Source organism: Podarcis vaucheri, assembly GCF_965113315.1.
Source record: "Podarcis vaucheri genome assembly, chromosome: 2".
Taxonomy (NCBI): domain Eukaryota; kingdom Metazoa; phylum Chordata; class Lepidosauria; order Squamata; family Lacertidae; genus Podarcis; species Podarcis vaucheri.
The window spans coordinates 115384610-115402592 of NC_138760.1; the positions used below are offsets into that span (position 1 = coordinate 115384610).

General features: G+C 46.1%; 1 protein-coding gene and 1 long non-coding RNA gene across 3 annotated transcripts in view; one reads left to right on the top strand and one right to left on the bottom strand.

Moving 5' to 3' along the window:
• LOC309525506 overlaps positions 1-13981 on the bottom strand; it is a 138792-nt gene extending 124811 nt beyond the window's left edge. The window contains exon 1 of the long non-coding RNA XR_014216361.1: positions 13774-13981. This is a non-coding gene — a long non-coding RNA (uncharacterized lncRNA). The remainder of the gene's footprint in view (positions 1-13773) is intronic.
• Positions 1-17983, top strand: part of LOC309525018 (uncharacterized protein) — a 210404-nt gene that overhangs the window by 147196 nt on the left and 45225 nt on the right. Inside the window, exon 2 of one of the 2 annotated variants that reach the window (XR_014216044.1) lies at positions 6273-7838. Coding sequence is in view for 1 of the 2 variants with exons in the window: in XM_082210347.1 (XP_082066473.1) it covers positions 6273-7447 (1175 nt within the window). In the remaining variant the exon portion in view is untranslated. Of the gene's footprint in view, positions 1-6272; positions 7839-17983 lie in introns of those variants that run through there. The other variant, XM_082210347.1, reaches the window with a different exon arrangement.

A 17983-nucleotide genomic window follows, 5' to 3' on the forward strand; every position in this document is an offset into this window, starting at 1 on the left:
GTCGACCACAAGCTGAATATGAATCAACAGAGTGATGTGGCAGCTAAGAACGCCAATGCAATTCTGGGCTGCATCAATGGGAGTATAGTGTCTAGATCAAGCGAAGGAATGCTACCACACTATTCTGGTTGGTCAGACCACACCTGAAATATTGTGTCCAGTTCTGGGCACCACAGTTGAAGAAGGATATTGTCAAGCTGGAGCATGTCCAGAGGAGGGTGACCAAAATGTAAAAGGTCTGGAATCCAAGCCCTATGAGGAGAGACTTAGGGAGCTGGATTTGTTTAATCTAGAGAAGAGAAGATTAAGGAGTGACATGATAGCCATGTTTAAATATTTGAAGGGATGTCATGTTGAAGAGGGAGCAAGCTTGTTTTCTGCTGTTCTAGAGACTAGGATGCAGAATAATGGATTCAAACTATGGGCAAATAGATTCCACCTGGGCGCGGTAATCCAGTCAGGGAAAAAGGGAGGCATACTATGTTTAGGGCACCGTTTCCAGCCCCTTCCCCTTTTCGGGGTGAGCATAGTGGATCCTAAAAAGGGCTGCTCAGTCATGGCTACAGCTGCTGAGCTGCTCAACTGCCTCATTCCTTGAGTCAGAACGACTGACCGCCCATGTGTCGGTTCATGACTAGGAGCTTCACATTCCTGCCCCCGTAGCCATTTAATGATCGCCATGGGGGAAGGGTTTGGGGGGGTTGGGTTGGGTTTTTGGAAGACACCTGTGCGTGAATTTGTTTTATGTATGTAGATCAGTGCACGCTGACCAACGCACAGTCTTCGCAGTAGGGCTCTGTTCTGATGGCATGAGTATTCACGACAAACTGGTGGATCCTATCTGCTGCAGCCTTTATCCGCCTTCAGAGCTGTTGTAACACACTGTTATCATAACACACTGCTTGTTATCACCCGCCTGTTCTGCCGTTGAGGACTTATTGGATCATTCTTTGTCTAGCTCCTTCCCTGTTATGTACTAAGCTTGGATCCTAGAGCAATAGGCAAGTAGGATCCTAGAATGCAAGAACTGATTGGCTTGCAGGAAAGACCAATCAGGCTCCAGGAGGGAAGCAGAATCAGCCAATCAGACAGGACTCATTGTGTAAATAGTGTATATAAAAGCCTGAGGTTTTGGGGGAAATTCAGTCACTGTTTTACAAGCTGCAATAAAGAGCATGAAATCACTACAGGACTCTGAGCATATTTAATTTTCTTTGACCTTACCATCTTGGGTGACCCTGCTGGGAGTACGAGATTCCCAACGGCTTCGCTCACAAGGGTCATAGGAATGCGCAAGCCCACTCACCATGACAAGTGAGAGAACTGAGATAGATTGCAGTGAGCCCTGGTCTCATTAGACAAAGCGTTCCACCAAAAAGGCTCTGACTCTGGTTGAGGACAGCTGGATATGTTTTGGGCCAGGGACCACCAGTAGGTTGCTGTTGGATGAGCGTCACACTCATGGGGGGGTGTATTGGAAGATACCGTAAATTTCGCTCCATAACACGCAGATTTTTCCTCCTAGAAAGTAATGCGAAATGTCTGTGCGTGTTATGGAGCGAATGCCTACAGATGGCGGGGGAATCTGCTGCAGTCGTGAGCAGTCCGTGGCTCGCTTTGAAACAGCAAAGCGGGTGTAAGCGGCTCCTGTCAGCTAGCGGAGCCGGGAAGGAGGGAGAGAAGCAGAGCGGGAGTTGGCTGCTTTAAAACAACCCCGTGCTCTCTGTCCCTGCCTGCAGTTTTTTGCTGTCCGATTTTGGATTAGGCACTGTAGGGGCTGTGTGTGTGTGCTTGAGCTATCGTTCTCCTCCTCCTGCTTCCCCTTCACTCTCCCTGCGCCCCTGCGACGTTAGAATTGACACTCTGTGTGTCTGTGTGTGCGTGAGGGCTGCTTCTCCTCCTGCTTCCCCTTCACTCTCCCTGCGCCCCTGCGACGTTAGAATTGACACTCTGTGTGTCTGTGTGTGCGTGAGGGCTGCTTCTCCTCCTGCTTCCCCTTCACTCTCCCAGCGCCCCTGCGACTTTAGAATTGACACTCTGTGTGTCTCTGTGTGTGAGAGGGATCGTTCTCCTTCTCTTGCTTCCCATTCACTCCCCCAGCGCCCCTGCGACGTTAGAACTGACACTCTGTGTGTCTGTGTGTGTGTGTGAGGGCTGCTTCTCCTCCTGCTTCCCCTTCACTCTCCCTGCGCCCCTGCGACGTTAGAATTGACACTCTGTGTGTCTGTGTGTGTGTGTGAGGGCTGCTTCTCCTCCTGCTTCCCCTTCACTCTCCCTGCGCCCCTGCGACGTTAGAATTGACACTCTGTGTGTCTGTGTGTGCGTGAGGGCTGCTTCTCCTCCTGCTTCCCCTTCACTCTCCCTGCGCCCCTGCGACGTTAGAATTGACACTCTGTGTGTCTGTGTGTGTGTGAGGGCTGCTTCTCCTCCTGCTTCCCCTTCACTCTCCCTGCGCCCCTGCGACGTTAGAATTGACACTCTGTGTGTCTGTGTGTGCGTGAGGGCTGCTTCTCCTCCTGCTTCCCCTTCACTCTCCCTGCGCCCCTGTGACGTTAGAATTGACACTCTGTGTGTCTGTGTGTGCGTGAGGGCTGCTTCTCCTCCTGCTTCCCCTTCACTCTCCCTGCGCCCCTGCGACGTTAGAATTGACACTCTGTGTGTCTGTGTGTGTGTGTGTGAGGGATCGTTCTCCTTCTCTTGCTTCCCATTCACTCCCCCAGCGCCCCTGCGACTTCCAGCGCCCTGCAACTTTAGGGCCAGTTCTCTCTCTCTCTCTGTGTGTGTGTTGACCTCACTGTGCTTGTTGGGGGAGAGTGTTGGTCGCACTTTTTCTTGATTTGTCTCAGAGTGGTTACTATCGTGGTTTCCTTGCTGGGGAGGAGGGAGAGATGCAGAGCCTGCTTGTTCTAAAGGAGCAAAGCCGGAGAGGAGCCTCTCCTGCATTATTAGCAGCACCCTTCTCCACCCCCCTCCCACGTGTGCTCCTTGTCCCTTGAGTGCTTTTCCTTCCCTCCCCACTTAAAACGTGGTTACAAAGCACGGATCCACATGGATCCTCAGGATTTTTGCACTGGGTCACCCCAAATTCACCATCAGATCACATAGCATGTCCATGGCTACAGCCTGCACAAAAAACACACACGCACCCACTGTTTCATGGGGCCGCAATGGGGCAAAAACGTGGTTACAAAGCATGGACCCACATGGATCCTCAGGATTTTTGCATTGGGCTACCCCAAACTCACCGTCAGATCACATGTCTGTGGCCACAGCATGAACCACAAAAATCATACATCCACTGTTTTGTCTAGAATATTTTTTTCTTGTTTTCCTCCTCTAAAAACTACGTGCGTGTTATGGTCAGGTGCGTGTTATAGAGCGAAAAATACGGTAATTCCCACAGATAAGAAAGGTCACAGACTGCTTAGGGCTTTAAAGATTAGCACCAAAACCTTGAACCTAATTCGATACTCCACATGGAGCCAATACAGCTGATGAACCACCAACTGAATGTGGGCTCTCCACAAAGTCCAAGTAAGGACTCATGCATCTGCATTTTAGACCATTTGGAGTTTCTGGAGCAATCTCAAGGGTAGCCCTGCATCTCTCTCTCTCTCACTCTCTCTCACATTTATACCCTGCCCTCCCCGGCTCAGGTGTACAGCAAGTTAAAGTAGTCTTTAGGTGACTACTGCATGGATCACCACGGCTAGGTTGGAAAGGGACAGGTGCGGTACCGATTGCCTAAGCTGACATAGATTAAAAAATGCCAGTTTGGCTACATTTGTGACTAATGCCTCCATAGAGACAGAAGCATCCAGGATCACAAAGGGACTCCTGATGGCAGCTACAGGTGACTATTGAGCCCCATGAAGAGCTGGGAGCTGGCAAACCAAACTGAAATTATTCTGGCCCAGCCATTGGATGCCCATCTTTAATGGATAGAGATTCAGCCGACTCCATTTCCTCCATCACAGCACACCCACCATAAAATTGGCCAATATATCCAGGGCAGCATCTGGCCAGGGCTATGAAGCAGTAGATCCATGATGTTTGTGGTCAGATCTGTGGTTATGTACAAGATATTTGAATAAAGGGTGAATTTGGGGTTCCCCAATGCAAAAAGGGTGATGATCCATGAGGACCCATGCTTCAAAACCATGTTTTGGGGCCATGGAGTGGCCAGGAAGCCGTGGATCCGTGATTTTTGTGGTGGATGCTGTGCCCATGGCCATGATGTTTGATCTGATGGTGACTTTGGGCTGATCTAGTGCAAAAATAATGAGGATCCATGAGGATCCATGCTTCGAAACCACGTTTTTGGGCCATGGCGTTGCCAGATAACCGTGGATCCGAGTTTTTTGTTGTGTAGTCTGTGCCCCGGGGTATGATATGTGATTCGCCGTTGAGTTTTGGTTGCCCAAATGAAAAAAGCGTCATGATCCGTGAGGATCCGACCTTCAAAACCACGTTTTTGGTCCATTGTGTTGCCAGGAAGCCGTGGATCTCAGTTTTTTGTGGTGCAGGCTGTGCCCCTGGACATGAAGTGTGATTTGACAGTGAGTTTGGGTTGGCCTAATGCAAAAAGCGTGAGGATTTGTGAGGATCTGTAATTCAAAACCACGTTTTTGGGCCATGGAGTGGCCAGGAAGCCGTGGATCTCAGTGGTGGATGCTGTGCCCCTGGCCATGATGTGTGATTTGACAGTGATTTAGGTGTGGCCTAATGCAAAAAGCGTGAGGATCCATGAGGATCCGTGCTTCGAAACCAAGATTTTGGGCCACAATGTGGCCAGGAAGCCGTGGATCCAAGTTTTTTGTGGTGCAGGCTGTGCCCATGGACATGATGTGTGATTTGACAGTGAGTTTGTGGTGGCCCAATGCAAAAAGCGTGAGGATCTGTGAGGATCCGTGGTTCGGAACCACGTTTTTGGGCCACAGTATGGCCAGGAAGCCATGGATCAGTGATTTTTGTGGTAGATGCTGTGCCCCTGGTCATGATGTTTGATCTGATAGTGACTTTGGGCTGGTCTTGTGCAAAAATCATGAGGATCCATGCTTCAGAACCACGTTTTTGGGCCACTGTATGGCCAGGCAGGCGTGGATCCGAGTTTTTTGTGGTGTTGGCTGTGCCCCTGGCTATGATATGTGATTTGACGGTGAGTTTGGGTTGGCCCAATGCAAAAAGCGTGAGGATCCATGAAGATCCATGCTTCAAAACGACGTTTTTGGTCCACGGTATGGCCAGGAAGCCGTGGATCCGTGATTTTTGTGGTGCAGGCTATGCCCCTGGACATGATATGTAATTTGACGGTGAGTTTGGGCTGATCTAGTGCAAAAATCATGAGGATTCATGAGGATCCTCCCCAATTTGGTGGTCTTTTGGGACAACGGACCTGTTGTCATGATACACAATACCTGTGGCTGGAGGCTCTACACATAGGATTGGGGATGGCCGAGGGTGGCCAGTTTTATAAGCAAATTGTGTAAACGCCCTTCTTACAGTCGGGTTGTGTGTGAGAGTGGGTGAGTGGGATAATAATTTATAGCGCCCCTGTAATTGTGTTCATGCATAAGCTGACATGGAGATACTGTGGTACAACCTTGGTACAAATTTCAAATTAAGTGCACGAAACCAACAAAGAGACAGTGACTGCCAGCAACTAGGATAGCTTGAAAAAAAGGATTAGGCTGGTGTATGTGCTCTGCCCTTGCGGTCCTAGGCAATAATGCTTCTTAATACTAGTTTCTGGAAAGCACAGGAGGGCAGAGGGCTCTTGGGCTGAAATCTTGCTTGCTGGTTTCCTACAGGCTTCTGCTTGGCCACTGTGAGAACAGGGTGCTGGACTAGGTGGGCCTTTTCCCAATCCAGCAGGCTCTGTTTAGGTTCTAATATATTGCAATATTTTTACAGTTACATGTGGCATAAGAACATTTCAGTTTTACTTCCTACTCATAGGAGAGACTTCTATTGGAGCCTGTGATCCTTTCCTCACTTGAAAAAGAGAAAGACCAAGATGGTTCTTATAAACCAGTTCCACCGTAGATCTCTATTATAAAATGATGGTGCTTTCTTAAGTGTGAATGGAGTGATCATGGGTTGCTCTTGCCATTATCTCATCTTTAGTCCTAAAAATTAGGAACAATAGACAGTGGACAATGGTGTGAAAATAAGAAAAGGTGCAAATGGGAATTCACCTGTGTTCAGTTCCTTTCATGTCTTTCATAAAAGTCTAACAGGATTCTCTCTCCCCCCTCCCCACTCCCAAACAGGTGAGGAAGATGACAGTCAGAATTCTACGGAGCCATCTGTGAAGTCATTGGGAAGAACAAAGAAACAGTTTAAATGCAGGGAATGTGGAATGTGCTTTAGTCACTGTGGAAGAATGAGGATACACCAACAAACTCACACAGGAGAGAAACCATTTGAATGTGTGGAGTGTGGAAAGAGCTACAGTCAAATTGGAAACCTTAGAATACATGAACGAACTCACACGGGGGAGAAACCATTTAAATGCATTGAATGTGGAAAGAGCTTCAGTTCTAGTGGAGGCCTTAGAAGACATCAACAAACTCACATGGGGGAGAAACCATTTAAATGCATTGAATGTGGAAAGAGCTTCAGTGATAGTTCAGCCCTCAGAACACATCAACAAACTCACACGGGGGAGAAACTGTTTAAATGCATTGAATGTGGAAAGAGCTTCAGTCGTAGTGGAAACCGTAGAATACATCAACGAATTCACACAGAGGAGAAACCATTTAAATGTATTGAATGTGGAAAGAGCTTCAGGCATAGCGGAGCCCTTAGAATACACCAACGAACTCACACGGGGGAGAAACCATTTAAATGCATTGAATGTGGAAAGAGCTTCAGTGATAGTTCAGCCCTCAGAACACATCAACAAACTCACACGGGGGAGAAACCGTTTAAATGCATTGAATGTGGAAAGAGCTTCAGTGAAAGTGGAACACTTAGAAGACATCAACGAACTCACACGGGGGAGAAACCGTTTGAATGTATGGAGTGTGGAAAGAGCTTCAGTGAAAGTGGAACACTTAGAAGACATCAACGAACTCACACTGGGGAGAAACCATTTAAATGCATTGAATGTGGAAAGAGCTTCAGTTCTAGTGGAGGCCTTAGAAGACATCAACAAACTCACATGGGGGAGAAACCATTTAAATGCATTGAATGTGGAAAGAGCTTCATTGAGAGTGGAACACTTAGAAGACATCAACGAACTCACACGGGGGAGAAACCATTTAAATGCACTGAATGTGGAAAGAGCTTCAGTGAAAGTAGAAACCGTAGAATACATCAACGAATTCACACAGAGGAGAAAGCATTTAAATGTATTGAATGTGGAAAGAGCTTCAGGCATAGCGGAGCCCTTAGAATACACCAACGAACTCACACGGGGGAGAAACCATTTAAATGCATTTAATGTGGAAAGGGCTTCATTGATAGTGGAACACTTAGAAGACATCAACGAACTCACATGGGGGAGAAACCATTTAAATGTATGGAGTGTGGAAAGAGCTTCCGTCAAAGTGGAGGCCTTAGGAAACATCAGCTAACTCACATGGGGGAAACCACAGATGTAGGGAATGTGGAAAGAGCTTAACACGAAGTGGAGACCTTAATATTTATAAGCAAATTCACACAGGTTAAAAACCATATAAACGTATGCAACGTTCCACTCAAGGTTCACTATTTAATTTACATCAAGAAACTCATAAAGGCGGAAATGAATTTTAAATGCATGGAACCCATGTGATGTTTTGGTGTTTGTATTTAAATTTGTATACACATATATATGTATTAAAGTAATGAAGGTCACATATACTTGATGTACAAAAGAAGTTGCAAGTTGTTGCTAGATTATCCAGGGGGAGAGTGTGAATCTGGAATGTTCAAGGTGTGTGATGAATCTGTTGAGTTTTGACCTCCGCCCTTCACTGCCAAAATGATGGGCTGCCCTTGTCTTGTGGATCAGCATCTGTCAGGCTTCAGGGAATTGCCTTCCTTCTCCCTTGGTCGTCGATAAGCAGAACAAAGGAAAAGGAGTCTTCTTACCAGTTAGAAACTTTAATGATCCCAGCAAGGGGACAAAGAACCCGTCTTCTAGAAATGGCGGTGCTCCCAATGAAGAGGTCCACCCCCTCACATCGCTAGGCACCCCTGCCACTTCTGCGTCTCGTAACCTGAGCCTGTACCCGCTGTGCTTTCTGTCCTGCCACTTTTGCTGCTCTCCTTGACCTTGGGGAGAGTGGATGGATGCTTTCCAGAAACAGTGAATCTGTTAGCTCTCCTCCCCCCTCCAGAGTTTCTTCTGCAAGCTGTTCCCCATCCAGTATTTCTCAGCTCCTGCCTTCTGAACTATGTTCCTCTGCAAATCACTTTTCCAAATCTATACAGTCCTCCTGCTCCTGGGAAGATTCAGGGAAGGGGGAGGTTCCCACAAATGCGCCTCAGTGCAGCTCTCCTTAGCTGGGTCCCTCATGACGGTGGTTAGGTTTTGGTTTAGGTGAGAAAGTGTGGGCCTAGGCTGGGGGGGGGGAGCAGAGAGAAGGGAAGAGAAGTAGAGGGGATGCTTTATCCATGCAAGGCTAGTTCGTGTTTCTCCCGAGTACGTTCCTGTAATCAGTGAGCGTGCATTTAGCATTTGGCTGGGAGCGTAAGATGCTTCAGGAGACATTAGAGCAAAGCATGTTTATCGCACATGCACTGTGAGAGCTGTGGTGGGGAGATGGTAAATAACTCTCAGGGTGCTTAAAAGTAGGCTGTTGTTTCGTGAGAGGGGGTGGGGGGAAGAGAGTTTTAGCGACGCTGAACAGGAAGAGCCAAGTGCACCTACAGGATACATGTGCTTGCTACTTTGAGTTTGAAGCTGGGCAGTGGGATTGGCACATGCTTCTGCTGAAAGCAGATCTAGGGAAGATTAAGTTAATTGCAACCAGAAAAACACTTGGGTCCCATTAGAGAGGCTGCTCATGAGGCCGGAGGAACATCGCCCTGCTGTGAGATGTAAAGTCCACTCCCTGCAAGGTCTTTTCCACCTGCCCAAAGGGGTGGGGCCCAGACTCACCCAGCTCTACTATGTTAAATATGAATTCTGTAGTTGACCTTTGTACTGTTTTATTTTGAAATCTTTAAGATAATATTTTTGTTTTCTGTTATGTTGTTTTACTGTATACCCTATATTGTGGCTGGGGGGAGCCAGCTGGGTGGGGTATAAATAATAAATTAGTAGTAGTAGTAGTAGTAGTAGTAGTAGTTATTATATTTCACATTTTTCACATTGTTTTATTGATTTAATATGCTGTGAACCGCTTTGAGGTTTTTCTTGAACATATAAAGTGGAATGGAAATTAAATTTAAAAAGTATAGAGCAGGGATATCCAACATAGGGTTGCTCAGATGTTGGGAAACAACTCCCATAAGGCTCAGCCCGTACGGCCAAGATTGATGGGGGTTGTAGTTCAAAAGCTCAAGGGTGGAAAATCTCATGTTTCTTACAACTTTTCATTATGAATAATTATAGGTAAAACTTTTGTTGATACAAAGCTCATTTTTAGCTTCCAGGAGCTTCTGCTTTATAAACAAACCCAAATATATTGAAACACTTTACTTTAAAACCAAATTTTAGAACAGAGGCAAACATAACTTTTTTTAAAAAAAAAAAATCTTTTCACTTTACAAACCATAATTTTCTCAATCCAAGATTTGCTTTTCATATGTATGAAAATACTTTGTTAACAAAGAGATACCAAAATGATGATAAAAAATCTGCAATGAAACATTATCAGCATTTAAAATGAAATGCCAGTGGGATGTTCAAAGCATTGAGTTACAAATTAAGGCAAAGATCATCCATTGCTAGGTAGTCCAGGAGACTTTCCGTATTTTTCGCCCCATAGGGCGCACCTATGGCGGACCACAGCCCCCAGAACAGGCTGCTACCCGCAAGCCTAGGGAGCCGGCGTGACTTCGTGCCGGGCTCCCAAGGGTTACGGAGAGCTGCCCGAAGCCCGGGGTGCGCTGTTCAGGATGCAGACAGCTCTCCACAATCCTAGAATCAACCCCTGGCCCCCACAGCCCGCTTTTGCCTGTAAGTAGACTTGATTCAAAGATCACATAAATCATCATGATTTTTTCCTCATTGATTCTGATGGGCAGGGCGAGTTAAGTCACTGCATGGAGGTATATATGAGTCGGAGTGGCAGGTGATCCACTGCCAGACCGCCATCTTGACAAGAATCTTTCTCAAGGCCTTGTCTGCAAGAGGACGGGCAATGAATTCTGATTGTTTGCTTGGAACAGAAATGTATTTGGGAGACACCGCTGAAGAGAAAAAGGGAAAACACTCACAGCCCACACAAATTATCCAGGCTGCTGTGTGGCAGAAATGCATTTTCCCACCTTCCTTTGAAACAGCCTTGCCCTACAATGCTGTGTCACAAGCTGCCCTTGGGAATGGTCCCACATCTCAGAAGGCAGGCAGTGGGGACGAGTGCTGTGTTTCCCTGGGAGGAACACAATGGCACTGGAGGCTGCTGAGCAAAATGGCCCCCAAGGGCTCCATTGTGTTCCCACTTACCTCCTGATTGCTTGCCTTCTCCCTCGAGGGCCACACCCACACCACATCCTGCTTGGCAGTGGGTTGGACTCGATGGCCCTTGTGGTCTCTTCCAACTCTATGATTCTATGATTCTATGAAATCACTCTAGTACCCCTTCAGTCAGTCATGGCTTCCCCCAAAGCATTCTGGGAGCTGTAATTTGCTGAGAGGAGACTCCCTGTTCCCCTCTCAGAGATATAATAAGTAGAGTGGCTTCACTATCTATTCCTTGTCACAGAGAACTTGGTGAATTGTAACTCTGAGGGAAATAAGGGTTTTAAGGGTTGCCATGGTTAAAGACTTGATTGCCTCTTCTCTTCTCTTCTCCCCTCACCCCCGGCAATATAGCTTCTATAGTTTCTATAGACTACATATGGTAGAGATATTTAAAATGAGAGTCCTCATAAGGACTCTTTTTTGCTCTTCAAAATATGGCAACCACACCTAACAGCTCCAAGAAACCTTAACAAACTACAGCTCCCAGAATTCTTTGGGGGAAGCCATGACTGTTTAAAGTAGTATACAGTGGTACCACTTGCCCCCTTGACCCGCGCCCGTCCTGGCTGATTAGAGCATGTCTAGATGAGGTGCGGGTCCCCCTGGATGAGATCATTAATCAGTCCCTTGGTACGTGGACTTTCCCAGGGGAGTTGAAGGAAGCAGTGGTGCATCTATTCTTAAAGAAAACATCTCTAGATCCTTCAGATCTATCCAATTACCGCCCAGTATCGAATCTTCCATACCTGTGTAAGATAATTGAGAGAGCAGTTGCCGAACAGCTTGGTAGGTTTCTGGATGAAACATAGGCTCTGGATCCATTTCAGTCCGTCTTTCACCCTGGTTACAGGACCGAGACGGCTTTGGTTGCCCTAACAGATGATCTCCATAGACAGCTGGATTGAGGCGGGTCTGGACTACTGATTCTCTTACGTCTGTCAGCAGCCTTCACGAACCTTTGGACCACCGCCTTGCCGACGTAGGGATTCAGAGCACAGTCCGACAATGGCTGCTCTCCTTTATCTCAGGTCGGGGACAGAGGGTGGCGCTAGGGAGGGAGTTGTCACTGCGGTACTCCTTGGTGTGTGGAGTCCCACAGGGTGGAATCCTTTCCCTGATGCTTTTTAATATCTTTTACGTGCCCCCTTGCCCAGATTGTCCGGAGCTTTGGGCTGGATTGTCATCAATATGCTGATGACACCCAGCTTTATCTGTTGATGGACGGCCGCCCTGACTTGGCATCGGACACACTGACCAGATGCTTGGAAGCTGTGGCTGGATGGCTGCGTGGGAGCCGGTTGAAGTTAAATCCTTCGAAGACAGAGGTCTTCTGGCTGGGTCGGGACATCATGGGATTGGGGGCCCAACTCCCATCTCTTGCGGGGGCTCAATTAGTGCCAGCGCCTTCTGTCAAGAGCTTGGGTGTAAGCTTTGATGCCTCCCTTTCCATAGAGGCACAGGTTGCAGCCACAGCAAAGGTGGCGTTTTTCCATCTGCACCGTATTAAAGCAGTTGGTCCCTTACCTTTCTCGCCCTGATCTGGCCACAGTGATCCATGCAACGGTCACCTCCAGGCTTGATTATTGTAACTCGCTCTATGTGGGGCTGCCCTTGAGGCTGACTCAGAAACTCCAGCGGGTGCAGAATACCGTGGCAAGGCTCCAGTGCTTTACAAACTGCACTGTCTCCCAGTGGAGTACAGGGTCAGGTTTAAGGTGCTGGTTTTGACCTTTAAAGCCCTATGCGGTCTAGGACCCACTTACCTATGGGACCCCCTCTCCTGGTATGCCCTGCGGAGGACCTTAAGTTCCGCAAATGACAACATTTTGGAGGTCCTGGGTCTCAAGGTGGTTACATTGGTCTCAACTAGGGCCAGGGCCTTTTCAGTACTGGCCCCAACTTGGTGGAACGCTCTGCCAAAAGAGACTAGGGCCCTGCGGAACTTGACATCTTTCTGCAGGGCCTGCAAGACAGAGCTGTTCCACCTGGCCTTTGCTTTGACTCAGTCTGACCCTTTTGTTTCCCTCCCCTTATGGTTTTGATTTATGGACTACTTTTAAAATGAGGCTGCTTTTTAAATTGCATTTTAATCTGTTTTTTAAATTGTTTTTTTTCCCTCCCCCTATTATGTTTTTACTTTAATTTTACTGGTGTTAGCCACCCTGAGCCCGGCTCTGGCCAGGGAGGGTGGGGTATAAATAAAATTTATTATTATTATTATTATTATTATTATTATTATTATTATCATCATCATCATCATCATCATCAGACATTAAGAACTTCCTGATCCTGCTTCTTTATAAGACATCTCATGGCAGCCCTGTATGGAGAACTTTTAATGTTTGATGCTTCATTGGTTTTTAAAAAATATTCTGTTGGGAGCTGCCCTAGTGGCTGGGGAAATCCAGCCAGATGAGCAGGTATAAATAAGGTTGTTGTTACAATATTATTCTTATGCTTAATTGAATAGCAGTTCCCGGAAGCCGCCGGAGGGGAGAGATGCACTTGGGCTCCAATCCTCCTTGCAGGCGTGGCCACCATGAGGAGACAGTGCTGAGATTCCTGCATTGCAGGGGGTTGGACTAGATGACTCTCAGGGTCCCCTTCCATCTCAACGATTCTATGATTCTAACAGGGTGCGGGACTAGATGGGCTTGATCAAACTATAGGGGGATCTTCGTGGGATCTGTGTGTGTGAGAGAGAGTGAGAAAGAGCGCACCTTCAGGGAGAGGCCACGTCTCTTCTTTGCAAAGAGGCTGAATCAGCAGCAACCCCCCCCCCACCCGTCGCTTCTGTGTGCATGCAGAGGAACGTCTTTGTGTGTGTGTGTGTGTGTGTGTGTGTGTGTGTGTGAGAGAGAGGGAGAGAGAAAACCTTCAGAGAGAGGCCATGTCTCTTATTTGCAACCAGAATGAAGGAGCTGCAATACCCCCACACTTGACCCACCGCTTCCCTGCCTGCTCTCTCTCCATCCCAAACCCCAATTATGGGTATTGCATTGCATGCGCCCCCAAGCTTGCTGCATCCCGAGGCGCTTTGCACTCACGGGATTCCTTGCAGGACAAGGACAGGGCACGACGGAAGAGGGGGCGGGTCAGCTGTTCTAATTAAGCCGCGCCCCCTTTCCCAAGTCAGTATCGAGCAGCAGCACCCTCCCCTCTAGTAGAGTGCACTCTCTGCCTTTAATCTTTAAGGGAACGAGCATCTGTTCCCTGTACTCGAAGCCCAGGTTCCCTCCTTCCTCTCCCCATTGGCTGGGTACTGCAATTATCCCGCCCCCGGAAATATCCTGCCTCCCAGGCGGGGGCTCCCATTCCCGCCCCCGCTGTCCAGGGTCGCTTCTGCTGCCAGGATTTCGGGTGAGTGCAAAGCCAGCGGCGGGGAAGGAGGGAAGGGGCTTGGCAAGGGGTGGGGGGTCCAGGATGAGAAGCCCCGGGACGGGGAGAAGAAGAGAAGGGAGGAAAGGGAGCTGTTTTTCTTAATGGGGCCTTGAAGGTGGAGGGGGGGAGGGGTTTCCACTGTGGAAAGAGAGAAGCTTCCTCCTGCCCGGATCTGGTGCAAAGGGAGTTGCAGGGAAGGAGGCGGGAAAGGGGAGAGGGTTGGGCATTGCAGACCAGCCTCGCCATAGTAGTAATAATAGTAATAATAATCTGATATTTATACCCCGCCCAATACAATACAATTACGAAGTATATTAATAGTGAAATAATTATTAAGCTCTAACTTAAAATGATTTTGTTATTCATAACAAACTTAATAATGCAAACACATTGGCATATGGCAATAACAAAAGTTCCTTTAGAAACACAGTTTACAAAGAATCATGATCTAGTCCTAGAAACTTGCTATAACTTGAAATTATAATAGGTGCAAATATACAATGCAGACAACTACTAATAATAAATAGCTTTATTAATATGAAATTAATTGTTATAGCCTGTACAATGCAATTGTAGTTAATACAATGCATTTTTTAATATAAGTATCAATATTAGAAAAAACAGTCCACATTCTTCATTGGGACAGCAGACCTTTGTACCCTGTTACACGTAGTGAGTGTAAAAGACAGTATTTCTAGTAATATGTCGCATTTATAAATAATATCAATACTATACACACCTGTACATAAAAATTATTTTACAGGACTAATTGTATTACTGCATCTACCCAATACCCATTCAACTGTATAATTTTATCATGATTCATTGTGTACTGTGTATACAAACAGTACACAAACATGATCTAAATTACAATACTTTCCTTCTTGCCTTTGCCAAAGCAAAGTCACTGAGGATATCATCAAATGATAAACTGCTTAGCTTGTACATGAGGCTGAAGTAACATAATTTATCTTGAGACATTGTTGTTCCGAATTCATTTTTTATCTTCTTCAGCTGTGAAATGGATCTTTACAAATGGCAATTTGCAATCATCATTCAAAGGAACATTCTCAGAATTGCTTCTACATTGGGGAATGCTGATTGGACACTGTTGTTGTTCTTTAGTCACTTAGTCGTGTCTGACTCTTTGTGACCCCATGGATCAGAGCACGCCAGGCACTCCTGTTTTCCACTGCCTCCTGCAATTTGGTCAAACTCACGTTAGTAGCTTTGAGAGCACTGTCCAACCATCTCGTCCTCTGCATATAAGTTAAATAAACAAGGAGACAATATACAGCCTTGTCATCCTCCTTTCCCAATTTTGAGCCAATCAGTTGTTCCATATCCAGTTCTAATTGTTGCTTCTTGTCCCACATAGAGATTTCTCAGGAGACAGATGAGGTGGTCAGGCACTCCCATTTCTTTAAGAACTTGCCATAGTTTGCTGTGGTCCACACAGTCAAAGGCTTTTGCGTAGTCAATGAAGCAGAAGTAGATGATTTTCTGGAACTCTAGCTTTATCCCTAATCCAGCGCATGTTTGTAATTGGATCTCTGGTTCCTCTGCCCCTCCAAAATTCAGCTTGTACTTCTGGGAGTTTTTAGTCCGCATAATGTTTAAGCCTGCCTTGTAGAATTTTAAGCATAACCTTGCTAGCGTGTGAAATGAGCGCAATTGTGCAGTAGTTGGAGCATTCTTTGGCGCTGCCCTTCTTTGGCATTGCGTTCTAGACTGATCTTCTCCGATCCTGTGGCCACTGCTGAGTTTTCCAAACTTGCTGCCATATTGAGTGAAGCACCTTAACAGTATCATCTTTAAAGTTTTTAAATAGTTCTGCTGGAATGTCATCACTTCCACTGGCCTTGTTATTAGCAATGCTTTCTAAGGCCCATTTGACTTCACTCTCCAGGATGTCTGGCTCAAGGTCAGCAACCACACTACCTGGAGTGTACGAGCCATCCATATCTGTCTGGTATAATTCCTCTGTGTATTCTTGCCACCTCCTCTTGATGTCTTCTGCTTCTGTTAGGTCCCTACCACTTTTGTCCTTTATTATGGTAATCTTTGCACAAAATGTTCCTTTAATATCTCCAATTTTCTTGAACAGATCTCCATTCCCATCCATTTTAGTTCACTGATGCCCAGGATGTCAATATTTATTCTTGCTATCTCATTTTTGACCACATCCAGCTTACCATGGTTCATGGATCTTATACTCCAGGTTCATATATTTTTCTTTGCAGCATTGGACTTCCCTTTCACTTCCAGGCACACCCGCAAGTGAGCGATGTTTCGGCTTTGGCCCAGCTGCTTCATCAGCTCTGAATCTACTTGTACTTGTCCTCCGCCCTTCCTCAGTAGCATATTGGATGCCTTCCGACCTGAGGGGTTCATCTTCCAGTGTCATAACTTTTATACGACCATGGAGTTTTCTCAGCAGGGATACTGGTGTGGCTTGCTGGTTCCTGCTCCAGGTGGATCACGTTTAGTCAAAACTCTCCACTTTGACCTGTCTGTCTTGGGTGGCCCTCCACGGCATAGCTCATACCGTCTCTGAGTTATTCAAGCCCCTTTGCCATGACAAGGCAGTGATCCATGAAGGACACGGTCATTAAATATTACTTGGTACAGATCCTGATGTGTCAGATGATCATGTTCATGGCTTTGACTTTTTAATGTATTGATGAAAATGGTTGAGTTCTCCAACAAGGTTCATGTCCACATCTTCAGGATATGTTTGGCTTAAAGCATTAACTTCTTCATGAATCTCTTCTTTTCCAGCATCTAATTTTGTTAAGAATGAAATAATAATAATAATAATAATAATAATAATAATAATAATAATAGTAATATTTATATCCCAACCACCACCCGGCTGGATTTCCACAGCCACTCTGGGCGGCTTCCAACAAAAAATTAAAAATACATAAAATCATCAATCATTAAAAACTTCCCTAAACAGGGCTGCCTTCAGTTGTCTTCTAAATGTCAGATAGTTGTTTATTTCCTTGACATCCGATGCAGGGTGTTCCACAGGGCGGGTGCCACCAGTGAGAAGGCCTGGTTCCTTGTAACCTTGCTTCTCGCCAGAAGGCCCTCAGCGCAGGACCTCAGTTTCTGGGCTGAACGATGGGGTTGGAGACGCTCCTTCAGGTATACTAGACAGAGGCCGTTTAGGGCTTTTAAGGTCAGCATCAACATTTTGAATTGTGCTCAGAAACATACTGGGAGCCAACGTGGGTCTTTCAAGACCAGTGTTCTGTGATCTCGGTGGCTGCTCCCAGTCACCAGTCTTTTTTGCAGCATCATTGTATACTGATGCCCTTTGTGCCAGATTTGATTCTAATCCATCCGTCGCAGGTATAAATGCTTTGATTCTCAACTTGTTTCTTGGCTCAAGGTTCTCTAAAGCTTCATCTTCATCCTCACCTATATGCCTCCTTATAGATCAGCAGTTCTCAACCTGTGGGTCCTCAGATGTTGTTGGACTACAACTCCCATCATCCCTGAGCTCTGGCCTTGCTAGGTAGGGGTGATGGCAGTTGTAGTTCAACAACATCTGGGGACCCACAGGTTGAGAAAGGCTGTTCTAGATCTTCTTCTGCTTTTCTTGTAATCAACATCAGGCAATTTGTCCTTTGCCTGTTCTTTGAAATGATCAAAAAGATCTCTGGAACCAAGTTCCTCCATTTTATTCGAAATGTTTGTGGCTTGATTACTTGTTTCACCCTTCTCTGTGGTGTCAATATGCAGCCAATGCAATGCAGAAATTATTCCATTGTAACTGCCAAGTTCTGCACTGTGGCCCTTGAATGAATTTCCCATCTAGTCTTTGACAAAAACTCTGGAACTTTTTTTTATAAAAAAATATTTTTATTCAGATTTTATAACAAATTTAAGCATAATCAAAACACCAAATTACTGTATTTTTCCGTGTATAAGACTAGTTTGTTTGGTTTTTACAAAAAAAAAATTTAAAAT